This window comes from Haliaeetus leucocephalus, unplaced genomic scaffold (assembly GCF_000737465.1).
Source record: "Haliaeetus leucocephalus isolate CR32 unplaced genomic scaffold, Haliaeetus_leucocephalus-4.0 Scaffold984, whole genome shotgun sequence".
Classification (NCBI taxonomy): Eukaryota; Metazoa; Chordata; class Aves; order Accipitriformes; family Accipitridae; genus Haliaeetus; species Haliaeetus leucocephalus.
This window is the reverse complement of record NW_010973420.1, coordinates 2,368,597-2,385,360: the sequence shown is the minus strand read 5'-3', so window position 1 is coordinate 2,385,360 and position 16,764 is coordinate 2,368,597. Positions and strand designations below refer to the sequence as shown.

General features: G+C 35.1%; 1 protein-coding gene across 3 annotated transcripts in view; it reads right to left on the bottom strand.

Annotated features, from left to right (window-relative positions):
• The window catches only part of RAF1 (Raf-1 proto-oncogene, serine/threonine kinase), a 47,619-nt gene that overhangs the window by 3,711 nt on the left and 27,144 nt on the right, over positions 1-16,764 (bottom strand). For 2 of the 3 annotated variants that reach the window (XM_010584429.1, XM_010584430.1), the window contains 9 exons: positions 13,862-13,889; positions 13,643-13,770; positions 12,455-12,572; positions 8,407-8,491; positions 7,219-7,395; positions 6,148-6,194; positions 4,521-4,639; positions 1,974-2,105; positions 79-213 (listed from right to left, as the gene is read on the bottom strand). In XM_010584429.1, the coding sequence (XP_010582731.1) occupies positions 79-213; positions 1,974-2,105; positions 4,521-4,639; positions 6,148-6,194; positions 7,219-7,395; positions 8,407-8,491; positions 12,455-12,572; positions 13,643-13,770; positions 13,862-13,889 (969 nt within the window). Of the gene's footprint in view, positions 1-78; positions 214-1,973; positions 2,106-4,520; positions 4,640-6,147; positions 6,195-7,218; positions 7,396-8,406; positions 8,492-12,454; positions 12,573-13,642; positions 13,771-13,861; positions 13,890-15,735; positions 15,796-16,764 lie in introns of all 3 variants that reach the window. The other variant, XM_010584428.1, reaches the window with a different exon arrangement.

The following is a 16,764-nucleotide window of genomic DNA, read 5'->3' as shown; positions in this document are numbered from 1 at the left end:
TTATCTGCATAGAATGTTTTGTGTGCTAATGGCTATTTATAAAATACTCTGAAACTTCTGTGCACAAAACACACTTACTTGTGGAAACAGAGGTCGTTCTTCTCTAACTTTCTTCAAACAATCTGCTACAAGCCTCTTCATTGCTTTGGGGCAGTTCTTGTACAATTTACTGAGGTCTGGAGAAGCATACCCTCGGCCAACCATGAAAATAATCTGAAAAAGAACAAGCAAGTAGCAGAAGACCAAAACTGTAAAAGTTGTTTCAGTGGTTGATAGCTTTAGTATCCCAAAGCGATTAAGCATGAGTACCAAAGGCACACACACAAGCAGAGCCTTGTAGATTTGTCCAAATTAGTTAACTGAAACAATGGCCCTGCTTTTGTGTAATGCAGGACATGATTAAATCAGAGCGACACCATGGTTTGAAGTGCTCAACAAGTGAAGGAACTATTGCATACAGAACAGGAGATAAATACTACATGACATGGGCATGACATGGCAATTTCCTTCAGTTGAAGGCTACAGTGACAAATGATCCTCAATTTAAGTAGTTATAAGCAGCCAGCTGATTTGGCACAACAGCTTAATCCATCAGTAGAACTGTATTTTCAGGTATCTCTGTAAAGCATGTTGCAAAAGGAGATGTACAGCTAGAAAGTTGAAAGAGATCATCGTAACTAATCACAACTAATGCAGCAAAGAAGGAAATGGTGTTTGTTTTGTTTTGAGACAAACAATAAAAGACATTATTAGTGTTCGAAAATACATTTTCTGTTTTAGTCCAAGTTAATATGGTCATCATTTAGGATTTTCAGACTTCCAGTAACCTTAATAGTTGACTATATAGTATTGATAAGATTATTATCTGGTAAAATAGTGGTAGGTTTGGTTGGTTGACAGGAGTTTTTTTGAGGGTTTTATTGGCAGGGAGCAGGGGTAAACAAAACTAACTGTGCTATTGTTTCTTTTTCAGCTAATGTTGTCTCAGAAAAAAAAAAAAGTCAATATAATGTTGCTAAAATAAGGTCGCAGTGGTGTTCTCCAGGAAATACTCTATCCCTCCCCAGAAAACTTACTTGAGGGTCAAGTGTCACATGTTTTGCAACAGTAATGATTATTAAAGCTTGCATATGATTTAAATATTATGAATTAAAACACATGCCAATATCCCAATTTGTAGACAACCTTAAAAATAAGAAAAAAATTCCTTAGCTTAACAGAACTGGCCTCTTCTGCTTGCAATTCAGACTATATAACATAACAGGGGCTAAAATCTAGTAGTTTGTCCCCATACACACACACTTCTCATTATAAGATCTTAATTTAAAAAAACAACAACAAACACAAACCACAACTGAGATCAGCAAAACAGCGATCAAAAAGATCTAACAGTCTTAAGTTCACGCTCTACAGAATGAGTTAGCTCTACATTTGCTAAGCTAGAAAAAGCATTCATATAAAGAGAACAGTTGGTTTCTGTCCTTAATGAGCTTCTTTATATTATTGGCTAACTGACTGGTAAGAATACAACTTAGTAAAAGATTAAATCACACAAACTAACATTCAATACTAAAAGGTTTAACAATAGCCACTATTTTTTTTTTCACTTAGTAAAAAGCACAGAATCCAATCTTGCTGATTTAACAGCGTATTTAACATCAGAAGGGAAATTTCACATAACTGCATATATATATAAACCAGGATTTTACTGATGTAGCAAAAGCTTTAACCCATGAATAAATCAACAGGGCACTTAAAATGTTTATAAAAAAAGAATTTTTTTCCTTTGAGTAACTGTCACTGTCAATATTTAAGTAAACATTGAATTACACAGATTTGCTGCTGAAACAAATCATGTTGTAAACAACATTCCAATTCTTAAGTTTTCATTTGTCTTTATCTTGCATTTCTTGAGGACAACAAAATGTACTATACCCAGAAATAAAATGCAGTATTCAAAGAATGTTTCTTACCTGATCTCGGTTGTTTATGTGGGAGTATGGCAACTCTCCTGTCATTAGTTCATATAATACTATTCCATAGGAGTAGACATCTGACTGAAAACTAAACGGGTTACTATCCTGCATCCGTATCACTTCTGGTGCCTGTAGGAGGAGGAAAAAAGAAATAAATTATGAGCAATATTAATAGAACTTAGAAACAGAAAAGACAAGAGAAGGGGAAAATATTTGGAAAGCAGAGAGAGTGAGCTCAATCAAGAGTTAGTGAACAAAGGATACCTCAAAACCTTTGATGAGTTTTACCTAAGGCTCTGGAAAAGTTCAGGCAGTGCTACTCTTCATCTTATTTTAAAAAAAAAATCAGCACTATTGAGAGTAAACAAAAAAACAACACTTTAATTCAATGAGTATTTTACCATTAGAAAAGTTAGTATCCCAATTTGCAAGATTTATTGACTTGTTACATCTTTCTTACAACTGAGTCTGAGTCTCTCACCATCAGTTCTTAAGCAGGTATTGATGTTAAAGGGAAAAAATGTAAAATTCTAATAGACTTAATCTCTTGTAAAATTGATACCAAAACATTTACATGAAATGTGAAAGCCAAATACAAAATAGCATATATTAAAGATCAGGGAAGAAATGCAAGAGCATTCTCGCATCTATGCAAAAGAAAGCAAAATTATGAAGCTAAAGAACTTAAAAGAAACAACATTGAAAGATTTAATAAAAGAAGATATAAGCCATCAAAATGTCTTTCCTGTTAACTAAGATTTTTTTCTTCCCCCAAAAGAAGTCCCTCAGAATTACTAAGCAAAGTACTAGTCAAAGTACAACAGTACAACAAAAACCCAGTAAGAGACTGTATCAACTTTCAAGGAAACAGTATCAACCTCCCCTTCTATATAAGGACAACTCAGCAAAGACAGTCTATAAATGATTCAAATTTTTAAAAAACTGCAAAGGGCAAAAATGCAGGGGGTTTTTTTCCTAAGATCTGCTTCATCTATCTAGGCATACCATTAGTTTTGAATACCTTTATGGAAAGCTGTAAAAAGCTTTGACTTTTTGGTTTGGTTTTTGTGGGGGTTTTTTTGTTTTGTTTTTTTTAAAGAAAAAAACTGTTTCTGCTTTTGTAAGTTTCTTTCAGGTGATTTGTGTATTTTATAGGTCACAAACAAATCTTAGCCAAGCATCCTGATATTCTTAATGAATACTTCCTGACTTTTCTCAAAATACAAATACTTCAGTAACAATGAAGGCTGCAAGCCTAGTAATAAAGAATAATTTTTCAAAAGGAACACCTGTTTTAAGTAACACCTGCAGCTCATTCAGTGCTAAATATTGAAAAATTTAAAACATACTAATATGTAGCATTCAGCAAGTCATTTTTATTTGGTTACACCTCCCCGAAGTACATGCACAAATGTTGCTGCATGCTCTATCCTGGGAGCCAGAAAATACTGCTGATCAGTCTACATGCTGAATTTAAGTAAACTGGATAGTATTAACAAAAATGGGTCAAGTAAAACTTCAACAAAATATTCTGAGTGCTAAATAAGACATTCTTGCATAATTTCAATGATGCCTTTTTAACCTGGTAACAGGCACTGTTCCACTTTTTCCATTTACTTTATTGAAGTCCCGCATTTGAAAAGTTACTGAATAGATTTTCTCCAGCTGATTTTTGGAAGGAAAATTGTGGAACGCCTTTTAAGTTCTGACAGAAGTTAAACACAAAGGCAATTGTTGAGACTGTCCTCTCAGACAAGGACTTTGCAGTACCACTGCCAAAAGAAACTCCATAAACTTTCCAGCAGAACTTGAGAACTTCTGTACCTAAACTGATGTTCATCTGCTACGGTTCTGAGCTGCCTCAAAACCTATTGCAACTACCTGGTGCAGGGTAAGGAGCAGTAGTGGACCTAACAGCAGTATCTTGGCATATATGCAACATCTTACCACGGTACCAACGATGAATTGCGCTCATTCCCATAACTCTGGAAGCATTCCCTATCCTTTCCCCAGTGCCCTGCCAAAGCTGCCAAATGTGCGATCAGCAAGTGTGTGAGAAGGAATGTTGCCAAGTCCCAAGCAGGGAGCAGGGGAAGAAGAGGCCACACTGAAGAACGTAAAGAAAGACAGGGTCTCGCTGATCCCACAAAGCCACCATTAAGAAGATTAAAGCCTGCTCTCCAGTGAGACAAGCCCGTGGTGTGGAAAGACAAGATTACAGCAGGAGAAAGGCTCTCCTCTTCCCTTGGAACTGCTCCTCACAGTTCCACTGACAGCCCTGTCTCTGCCCTAAATATTTAAAATAACTCTGAAAATTAGAAGGAGCATCCTTAGGTGAATGGTGTCTACTCTGGACAATTAAGCACTCCAGCACTTCATTCTTCAATTTTAACTTGTCCTACAACTGGAGTAAAAGTCTACACAGTACTAACAACATATGTTGATTCATTTAGATTTAAAGCTTTAAAATAGTGTTCAACTGACAAAACATGTATTAACCGAATGAAAGCGAGCTATTTAAAAGCAGTGAAATGTTTTGCTTACCATCCACAAGATTGAGCCAGTGGGCTGTTCCACCTGTTGAGATCCACTCCACCTGGATTTTACAGTTGCCAGACCAAAGTCTCCTATTTTCACTGTGAGGCCTTCGTGAAGAAATATATCTAAACATTTGTTAAAGAAACTCTGTAGAAAACTTGAGTAAACAATTCTGAATTTTCTGACATGATTACAAAGTGTCTGATCAGGTTATCACAAATGCAAGCCAACTATCCAAGAATATTGCTGGTTTTTTGTTGTTTTTTTTTAAACCTGCTACAAGTTGTATGTTAAACAGAGGAAAAGTAATTTTATGGCATTCATTTTAGCAAGTTAACATTTAAGACTAAATGAGACCAGATGTTTCAGCATTATTTGTACATTTATCTTTATGGTGAGTTAGGACAGAAATCAACTGTGTTAATTAATGTCAGTGACTGCAGGTACTTAAATAACTGATGTCAATAGACACATAGGGAAACAACATAGAAGTCAACACAACTCAAAACAGAGAACTAAGAAAAAACAATTACAAGTAGAAACAAAAATCAGAATCTATTTACATAAAGCTCTCTGGCAGACCTCCAGAGATTTAGCTATGATTTAACCATTTCAACTGGAAATACACATGTCCATACTATTTGTAATCTATCTACTTAATAGATTTGTCTGTTAAAACTGTCAGCTAGCACTTTCTTTGTTGGGGTTATTTTAAGAAGATACCATTTTACAATTTAATTTAAGAATGTTTTAAGTTCAAAAAGATCATTCAGAAATATAAACATGACAGACTCCTAGTTCTCATTTCCATGTCAGAAGAGTTAATTTATTTCACAAAAATGGTCATCATTATCAGGAATCACAAACTCCTGACCTCCTATATACCAAAATGATTATTTTTATAACTTAACTGAAAATGGGAATCCCCTTACATTATGGAACTACTTAATTTGGCATATTTTTTTATGATGACATTTGCAAAGCATTCTGTTCATATTTTATGAAAGGAAGTTACAACGGATGCTGCCAGCTGAATGGATGCTCTTCTTGGCAATTTCGAAAGCAGGCATTTTCAAAGGTGAAAGACGTCAGCTCACAACATTTTTATTCCAAATGCACTACTAGATTTATATTTTTTCAAGAAATATAGTGGGAAAAGGTTGCCTTTTCTTGAGTTTAAAGTAAGATTTTTGGCTTCATTTCTGCCAGTCATGTGAAGGTGTTTTAGATTTATTAAAAATATATGGGGAACAGTAACAAACCCCACATGTGCACACATACATCAGCATGCACACACACACGTATCTCCCATCAAGCAAAGAGCACAACTTCTCTCCAATACAGCATTTGAGTAAAAGAGAATTGCATAAACACCATTTAAGTAAAATAAGACACTTCTAGAACACAACTATTGCACATCTTTTTTCATCTTTATCACAACAGTTTGGTAAGCAAGCACAAATGTTCTATGAAAGTCCTTGCTAAAAAGTAACTTCTTACTCACCAATCAGAATTACTCATTAGTTGTTATACACTTTTGAAATAGCTGTTTCACCCCCCCCCCCAAAAGCTCCATATTAACAACAAATCACTCTCACATTAAAGGAAATATGATTAAGTTAGGAAAGGATACTATTGGATTTCATGTCTCTGTGGATAATATTCTTTGCATGTAAATAGCTGTAAAAGAAAAAGCAGAAGAGTGCCATTATGAAGGTTGTTCACATAAACTTAGCCTTTCAATTTACTGATAGACACTGTGACAGTTTATTACATACTGAACCATTTCACAGACCTCTTGCTTTAGTCAATTTACAGAATGCGGCTACTTTGGGAAAAGAAACGTAGCAAGCACTCACTGATGACTACTGCCTTATGCATTACAGAAAGTGGAAGCGATGCAGTAAATAAACCTCAGGAAGAGGAAGAGTGGCATCACTGTTATGTAACTGTATAATACCCTAGAAAACTGGGTGCTGTCCTCACACACATGAAATTTGTATGCTATGCTAAGGTTTACTTTTTACAAACTGCTTTAATTTGCAGTCACAATACATGTCCCTAGTTTTCTGGGTGTCTGACTGGAAACCTGGGTCCTGATCTACAAAATGGATGAGCACTGACAGCGTCAGCCCATGTCAGCATCTTCTATGCTACGAACATTATAACATGGTCTGAAAGAGTAGTGAGGTGGTTACTATATCAACTCAGACATCTGGAGAATGCTTCCAAAATATATCCAAGTGTGAGTCCCATAGCCTTAGACTAGGAACAGCCATTCCCTCATCCCACAGAAGTACAATGCATATGAATTAGTGTTTGCCAAACACTGCAACGTTATAGTAAGTAACACAGGGAAGAAGGAAAAAAAAAAGTTAATTCTATGTTTAGAATAGGATATCATCTAGTGCATTACAGTAAGACCTCAAGCTAAAAATGAAGATGAAATACAGAAGAGCTGACTGTCAAGTGACTAGTGGTCTAACATGAACTAAGGCCATGATCCATGGGAAAAAAAAAATACTAAATGAAATTAAGAATGCATACAACAGTGCTGAATTAAGGCTGCACAAAATCTTTACTTGGTATACCATTTTGATCCGTTACTATTTTAGTGCAGTAACTCCACATATTAGGGTTTGGGGAAGAGAAGGGAAACACCATTCCAAGAACAAAAATAGCCAGCATTGTTTATCCTACTCACTCCATTCCCTGTGCTGTCTGCCGAGCAATATCAATGAGCTGGAACATTTGGAACTTGGTCTCTTGAACATGCAGGTGTTTATACAGACTGCTTCCTTCACACCATTGTGTAACAATGGCCAGATTATCTTTAGTCATGTAGCCCATAAAGAGCAAAATATTAACATGCCGAGTCTTCCTAATAGAAAATAGCAGAAAAAGAAATTAGTATCTTTATGAAAAATGTTTTCAAATTCTTTTAAAAATGCATTCCTGGCTGAAGGAACATATTTCAGCTTTTGAGTCCAAAACCACAATTTTCCTGCAAACTTTTTGCTAGGTGGATGTGTGTGTAAAGTTTGGTTTTAAAAATAATAAAAATACGCCACAGTTGTGAATATATAATTTTTAAATAAAATCAGCTGATTTTCTGCTTTTTAGTTAAAATACTTCCTTTTAGTTCCAAGGAAATTATTTTAAATCAACCTTTAAGAAAAAGATGTAATGGAAATTCAAGGGTTTTGAAATTGGTAACCAACGTTCATGCTTGCAAGTGGTATTAGAAAAAGTTACTGGGGTAACAGAAATTACCTTGAAAGCTGTGAAAAAGTGACAACTTTAGATAGAAGACTGAATCCCAACAGGAAACTAAAGGGTCATTATAAACTGTGAAGGCATTAACAGATGAGAAGATAGTTCTTGTGTACTCTAACTGGTTCAGTTTCAGGATTAAAATTACAGATTTTTAACTGGATGCTACAAAAACAGTATTTGAAAGCAGAAAACAGTTACGTAGATCAGAGTATACATTAAAAAAAAAAAGGAATTATGCTGCAATTTTAAAAGGCACAGTTCAAGTACTCTATCCAATGATGAGAATTATGGCAGAATTTATTAATCCTCATCTTTTACTGCATGCCAAATGTGACCTGACCAGTTATGGATGTTAGTATTATTTATCTGAAAAGACAACTTTCAGAAACAGTGAAGAACCACTGAAATACTCTGAATTATGATTGCTGTCTCACAGGTCCACAACAATATTCAGAAGTATCACTCTATGCTCTCTTTTTTATTCTTCTTCTCTGGAGATCTGCTTTTTTTTTGTCTATCAAACAGAGAATATTGGGCAAGATGGCTTAAAGGAGGGGTAGTAGTCAAATACAGTGCCTTGGAATAACAGAATTTAGCAATGAAACTACCAACTCACCTTAATACAGCCACTTCATTTCTGAAAGCCTGGAACTGTTCTGGGGTTGGATCTACAACCTTTAGTATCTTCACTGCTACATCCCCTGAAAATACATTTACCATAAAACTTACTAAAAATACAGCTTTTTTCTTCCCCCCCCCAAAAACCAACATTAATATACAGTATATTTAGATTCCTAATCTGTGCACAGTACACCTCTACTAATTTGTACATAGGTCAAGATTTTCCAGCAGACAATTTCCATAGTATCAAGCAATTAATTTATACGAATTTCCGTCTAATGGAAAAAGTCATTAATTGTTCACATGCTTCCCTTCTATTTTTTAACAGCTATGGCTGGCAAGAACAACACATATGCTTTTTGCACAATATGAAGCTACTAAAATCTCAAATAGTTGTTGAAAAGGAAGGTATTCTAGTGTAGGTGCGTTCTCAGCACATTATTTCAAGCACAGTCACATCAGAGTCTCTCGGCTTCCAAACAGTATCCAAAGTTTCATCACTTTTCCTTTTTCTATCCGGCTTTAGCGCGCATATATATACACCTTTGTATTTTTATATAATTGTTTATATATTAAAGTTTATATGTATATATAAACTATATACATGTATATACACACCCATCCCTTTTTAATATAAACTTTATTTAAAAAAACAAACTTTATAAATTTAAATACTGCTAAATTTCAGGAATGGGAGGGATAAATCTTCTATCCAGGAACAGCAGAAAAATCATGAACGATATAACTGATTTTAGTATTTCAATAACAAATTTGGGGACTACGGAAAGCAGAATATCTTACTGTTCTTTAAGCTGATACATTATAAAATTGTAGTTAAAAGCTTCATTTGAATTGCTTTCAGTGTCAGTGCTTGCTTTAAATTTCAGTATCTGTTAAAGAGTAATACAGAGGGGAATATATGATGATCCAGTGCTATCTGTTTAGAGACTGTTTCCAAAGAATGAAGTTGTAAAAACCTTTACACAGTGTACATACAGACAACAGCAGAATTGAACTGATTCAAAAAAGGTAATAGTGGAATGAAGCCGACTGTTTTAACAAAGTAAAAGCACTAACAGCAAGACCCACCAATTCCTGAGTGAAAGAAGCAAGCACCACATTCATTTTAACTATGGATGGACAGCATTTTAGAATTCAAGAGGGGGATAAACTTTCCTTGACACAGGAAGATGAAAGCAGCTTAGGAAAACAAAACTTCAATCTTGGTCCACATGCAGTAAAAAGATTTGAGAGGTGATATACTCCAACATAGGCGTATCTCATAGTTCAAAGGCTGCTGCCACTTAGCATTACAGCATCATCACCTACATTAAAAAAATCCCTACAGTGACAGATTTCTCTGCTACCACAATCACTAGTTTTCTTCTTCTTAATATGGTCTCTTTTCAAAGATACATGTAAAAAAATATATTAGCATATCTCTAGAACATAATGATAACTGAATACATTAGGAATACTAACCGCTCAATTAAAAAATGTTGCCAACAAAATATGAGAAGGATATGCAAACTGGTACTTGAAAGTTTCAGAGTACCCTGAGTGAACTGCAGTATCTTCCACTGTAGTTACCAGTTGCTTAATTTGCTGTATAATTTGAAGTCACAAAGATGCACAAATACTGAACACATTATTATACATTTATATCTTCTTCCTTTAACTTCAGTAAATGCAATAGACTTCCTATTTCATCCTCTAGCATCTTCATAAAAGAGAACCATCGCGCATTTGCAGTATGCATAATGTTTTAGAACTTACAGATCTCTCTGCTTACAGACCAGAACAGGAGAATATAACTGATAGAAAGACTACACTTTCATGTAACTATCAAAATCAAAGGCTTTGAAGTAGCCAGTTCCTACTGCAACTTCTCTTGATGTACAGTGCAAGACCAATAGATGGTCTACCAGTAGTTGAAGTATATTGGTATGAGCTATGCCCAGACAAGGCAAGGATGCAGCATCCACTGATTACAGGCCAAATGTTTTCATATTATTTTTCAATATATTCTCCATTATGATCCTTGCTCCACAGATGAAGAGATGTTTTTAACCTTACACTGTTCTTACTGAATCAGGTGCCACACTTTTTTTAGGCTTGATGGCATTTCCCAAGCAGTTTTCTCTACAGAAACAAATACACAATAGCACTTGTTTTGTTTAGCAGCAATCTGAAGACAAATCAGCTTCCGCCACCCCCCAACCACCAAAACCCTAGAACTGATTACCAGGGTCAAAGGGGAAATGTGAGTGTTTATGATAGGTAGTCTTCCAACCCATTTAAACTGCCTTGGTTCTCTTTCCGCCTTTTAAATTTAGAAGCATGCTACAGGACACTACAGGATCCAAATGGGGTCTGTAACAGAAGTGGTGCAAATATGAAAATTAGTACTTAACCATCAGAACAATCTGGAAAAATATGGAAGTGCAAGATACCTGTTCAACGAGACACACGCTGCTCAGAGCAAGACTCTCCTTGACACTTCATTTTTATTTTGGAAGACTAAATCAGGGAAGCTTATTGGAAACCTAATACCTTTTGCATATAGTTGTACACGATCTTCCACAGGTACTCTCCAAAGGTTCATTGCAAACAGCCTTTCACGGTTGGGCATGTTAGGAAACCCAACACCTCTAACTTAATCTAGAATTTTTACTTAAGTTTGCAGCAATCTTCCCACTTCAATTAATTTCATTTAGCTTCACCAAAACATTTTTATTGCTGCATTTGTACTGTTAGAATAGGTTACTACAAAAAAGTCTGCAGTTTCACTAGTTTGCGCAGGGAACTCCCAGTTTCTTCAATTCCAAACAGGAAAAGACTTGCAATAAATATAAACCTTTAAATCTTTTAAGACCACACCACAAATGATGGTTACAAAAAGAAAAAAAAAATTAGTAATTTAACTTCGATTTTCCTGAGAAATCAAGAAAACTATAAACAGTTAACCACAAATGAGGAACTGAATCTTATCGATACCAAGTTAGGAGACAGCTATACAGCCATCCTGTGCACACAACGGAGTTCTTTCTAAATATGTAGCTCCATGCATTTCCTGTCTAACATACCAAAGTTTGATACATGAAGAGTTGCTAATGTTTTATTAAAATAAAGATTAACAAGAAGTTCTCATTTATTACTTTGTTTAGTGAAATCTTACTTAACCTATTTTTTCTCTTGATTTCTCTGTTCCATTTCACTTATATAATGAAAATCAATTTAACCGTTCATGAATATTACTTTTAGCATAAGAATAGTTCTTCCATTGATGCTGACAATATTTGGGCTTTAAGACACACAAGTATTTATTCTTTAAAAATAGAGGGTGGAAGATAAGTTTCCAAATTTTTTTTGTCAGCTTATTTTATGACAATAATGCTATTTAAGTTAGGGCCTGGAGGGGTTTGTGTGTGTTTCTTTTTAAATCACAAGCCCTGAATTTGGAAACTAATTCTGTAGTTCTGCAGTGTGCCTCTTTTCAAAGTATTCCAGCTAACTTTATATCATAAACTCTCACATCAACCATTTTTTCCTTAGAAAAACTCCACAGTAAAGACAATTTATCCTTATTTCCTTTCCCTGCCACCTTGAATATAAGTTTGCTAATTAAACCACAGAGGTATTAAAAAGAAAAGGTAAACATAATTTAACATCGGGCTGTGAAATTTCCCAGCCAATTCTGCTGATTCAGCCCTGCTAATGGAAAGGGAAATCTTTTCAGAAAACAAGCTGTTGTAGAACATGGTAATAAAGAAAACAATGTTGGCTCCAATATAGTGAACACGTAGATGGCAGCTGTGAGATTCAGATTTTGATGTCTGTTCGGCAGTTGTGAGATTCAGATTTTGATGTCTGTTCTTTGCTCAATCTCCCCACTGCTAATATTAGGAAATTAATATTTCTCACCTAGTACCTTTGGTGGTAGATAAGCACACAGCACCATTAAAACAATTTTACCTTTTTCTGGATTGCTGTCCTACCATATCAACATTTTGAGAAGATTGTAACACTTGTCAAGAACTTACCATGCCATTTGCCTTTGTAAACTGTTCCAAAAGAACCTGACCCTATTCTGGTAGAAAGCATGACTTCACTTGCTTCTATTTCCCAGTAATAACTGGAATCTCTCTGTCCACGAGGCCTCTGGAACAAAAATTGACATGGCTTTTAGTCCAATTATTTCATCAAATATATATACACACCAAAAATGAAATAAATTCCTTCATAAAAGTTTAAGATGCACTGAAACCTCAAGGGTTTTGTCCTGCAGTTTGGACTTTTGTTCTTTGTCTCAATTTGTGAGGGGTGGTGGGTTTGTTTACACTCCCACCCCATCCCCCCCCAAAAAAGACAAAACATTATCTTGGATGGCTTGAACTGCTTAAGAAGCTATCATTAAGTTCTGCACTAGAAACTTAAACCCTGATCTTAGATCTTGAGAGGAACAAATATTTTACAATCAACTATTTAAAGACATCTGAAATATTTACAAAACTTACTGACTTTTTCAAAACTGCAATACTAAAATTCAGGAACTCATTTACATATTTAAAAGGAATAGATGAAAGAGACAAAAGCAGAATTCTCAAATGTCTAAGCGATTAACAACTGTGTGTGCCACTAAGCAACTGTACTTTCATTTTTATACCTTATAAGCCTTCAAAAAATTTGAGATATTATTCATTATTATTCTAACTTTTCTTTCTCCTCCCCCCCCCCCAAGTTTACATCAAGCCTTTGAGGCAAAACTTGCATTTTGTTAAATCTATTTTTCCCCTGAGGTGTTTTGAGAAACTTTACTATGAAAATAGTGGCATTATCAATATCCCCTTTCTATGGAAGCTATGGCTATACAGTTCAAATAGTGATAATAAGGCTAACTTTAAACATATTAAACATATTAAAAAAGATGCAGCCCCTAAAAATTTAGAAAGGTAATCCTTGAATCTGTACTGAAAAATAATTTCACAATACTGTCTGAAATGAATTTTCAATCAAGACCACTTTGTTCTGGGTATTTATAATGCAAGGCAACAGTGCCATCCTTCCCAAGTTAGTTAAAATTATATCGCCATTATATACACACACTGCAGAGCAATTCGAGATTACCATCAGCTTTTCTTGCCTTTAAAGTACAGAAATTTATCCCAACACACCACTACTCCCAGCCTATTTTAACATATTAAAAAATAATCAAGTATTACCATACTTACAATTTTGTTTTTTTCTTGTGTATTAGATCCAGGGGCTCGCTCTCTTTGGGCTGGGACTGGGGTTTTGGGCTGAGACCAGCCAGTTGGACTCATATTGTTAGGACTTCCAGACAGAGCAGAGGGTGAGGCTTAAATATAAAAATAGAAGAAAAACAATTTATGAACCAGAAAATAAACACAAAATAATAATATAAATTATTTTACCTTTTGAAACCATACCTGATTCACTATGGCTTCGAATTGCATCCTAAAACAGAAGAGATAGATAATGAAGTTAATAAATACATAAAAGCATACAAAGGAACAAGCAGAAATAGTGCTGAAATCATTCCTGACTGTTTTGGTCAAGTGTGATATGGTATTGACCGACACCCTCCAAAAGATGACAGCTTGGTTATTTTCTAGTTACAAGAATCTTATATGCAAAAAAACATGCAATTTGTGAATTCTTACAAAACATTAAAAAAATTCACAGCATATTAAAAGGTATTACTACCAAAAAAAGAAAGGGAAGAGGGAAAAAGAGACACAGGACAAGAAGAAACACCAGAAATACTGTCTGCATTCCCACCACTGGATTTTTGTACATGCTTGTATTTCAGATCTGAACATAGCTCCGGTGATGGTCCTGTGTCTCTAGGGGAGAAGTTCTCAAAAAGGTTTTGGGTTACAAATAGGAAAACTTTTAAAAGCCCCTAAAATATTCCAAGTCAATATACATTTTGAAATACCTGTACATACTATTTCAACCCAAAAAAAAGGAAAAAGGCTACGTCTAGCACCCTAATACAAAAACACGTAATTTCCAAAACATTTCCCCACAGATTACAGTTTGATGATATTTGAAAAGCATGTTCTTACACAGTTCACTAGTTGGTACAGTGCGACAACTCTCACCTCATGCCACAGGCACTTTACAACACAATTCTACAGCCATGCACAAGATAAACTAAGCTCTGACAAACATGACTTTACAACTTTTCTCACCTGCTATGTATTATCCCAAAGTACATACAGGAAAGGTAAAATATCCAGGTACTGTATAAGTACAAAGCAAGAACATGCACTACAGAAATGTTAATACTGTCAAAATTAATAGAAGTCAATTCAAACTTTCTAACTAATTAGTAGAATAATAAATGTAAGATTTCATAGGAGGACAGAACAAGCCTACATTCCACCGTACAGTTTTCAAATTAACTCAGATTATACTTAGTAAAGATTCTTTTATGAAATACATCATTTTAGCCAGTTAATTGCATTCTCCCAGGCTTGACTCTATATACAGAATTCTTGCAGAGTACCTCTACTCTACACCTGAGTGGATTAAAATCTGCATAAACTGCCAGTGAAGAACTCTTGCAAGTTACTACTTTTGTCCATTTTGAGGACAATAAAAATCTTTAAGAACCTGAATCAATAACAAGTGATGCTTTTTGTACGTCAGCCTGAGAATGTAACTGCTTTCAAGTAAGCTGGCAAAGGATAACTAAATGATTTAAAATTGTTCTCATATTCATGTATATGTAATTCTTATTTGAGAAAAAGTATTTTTGAACTTCAATCCTGATGTGAATATTTTCTTTTTTTGTTTATGAATCCTACAGCAAATGAACCAAAACCAGTGTTCTTTAGAGCTGTTCTTACAACATAAATAATACCATACACAGTGCTGTAGTCTGTCACCTTTAGTTTGATGTGAAATAAAAATAGTACTTCATGTTCTTAATCTAAGGGGTTTGTACAGTTACATTCAACAAAATAGTTTCCAGAGGAAAAAAGCCACACAATAGATGTGTTTGAGAAGGTTTTTCTTTAAAACCTCTGTGACCAAATGCATCTCTAATCCAAGCCTATTCAAATTCACACCAAATTTCATAGTAGTATGGATTCATCCAGCTAATCTAAAATGAAGCTCTTTATCAATTTGCCGCTTCCAATTAGCATCCTCAATATTTAAGTATAAACATGCTATAAAGATTTTCATCAAATCAACTCCAGATTAAACATTTCATGTGGACACCGCCATGGCTTACAAGTTATAGCAATCCTGTTAATCACAAGAAAACAAAAGGCACCAAGAAAATACCTACTCTTCCCCTCAAACAAAATCGTCTGCACCAGGAACTGGGAGAAGCATTCAGGCTGTTATTCTAGGCCAACACAGTAAGAGATAAAAGAAAAGAACAGAGGAAGTATAAAAAAGAAATTTCTAAAAATCAAATGTTAGGATAAATGAAAGAAAAAGTAACCTAATTTCTTTGATATATGATAATTAAGTGCAGTAAAACTTTTAAGTAAGTACTCCTGTTCAAACCCAAAAGTTCACTAGTATCCATCCTTTGGTAAACCACTTTATTAAGGTGGTCTTTCTCATGTCATACTAGAGGGTCTCTACTACTTTTTTTTGTGGTGGTATTTTTTTAACTTTTTTTTTTTTTAAGCCTTTTGGAAATGCAGCTCTTGCCTTTAAGACATGACTGCTATTTTTATTCAGTCCCTGTGATGTTATGAAGAGCCAGAATAGAAAGCATTCCTGTCTTTACTGCTATGCATAAAGGGTAAAGAAAGCAATGTTCTCCTTAAAGACTCAACACACTACAAAGTTCGATAATTCATATTCTCTTTCTTGAGTGCTTCATTATTTTTTGTGCCATAAAAGATGGTCAGCCAGGCTTCTGAAGCAGTAAAAAAGGCTGTAAGCCTAAAAAAAAGTAAGAGAAAGGGAGGGTACCTTCCCCCATAAAACCCAATTGACACAAAAAAACTTCATGGGGCTGCAGTGCACTTTTCTTCAGTTCCAAAGGTCCAGAGGACTTCTCTAGCACATTTCAGAGAGTCTTCACATTTCATTGAAGCCTATAAACTACCAGCTGAAGACGCAAGTAAACTCAGCAGACAAAGACTTTTGCTTGGCCTAAACTATTCCAGAGTGAAAAAACAACAAACAGTGCTCTCTTAAGTCCTGCTGTTCAGCACTTTCTGCAAGCCTTTCCTGCACACCACTCCCTTATTTTGTTAAGGTTATCACAAAACAAAACAAAAGAACCACTTTAGGCCTGACTTCAAAGAATTGCCTCTCACTACTGCCAGTCTAAGGGGGGGGGGGGGGGGGGGGGACA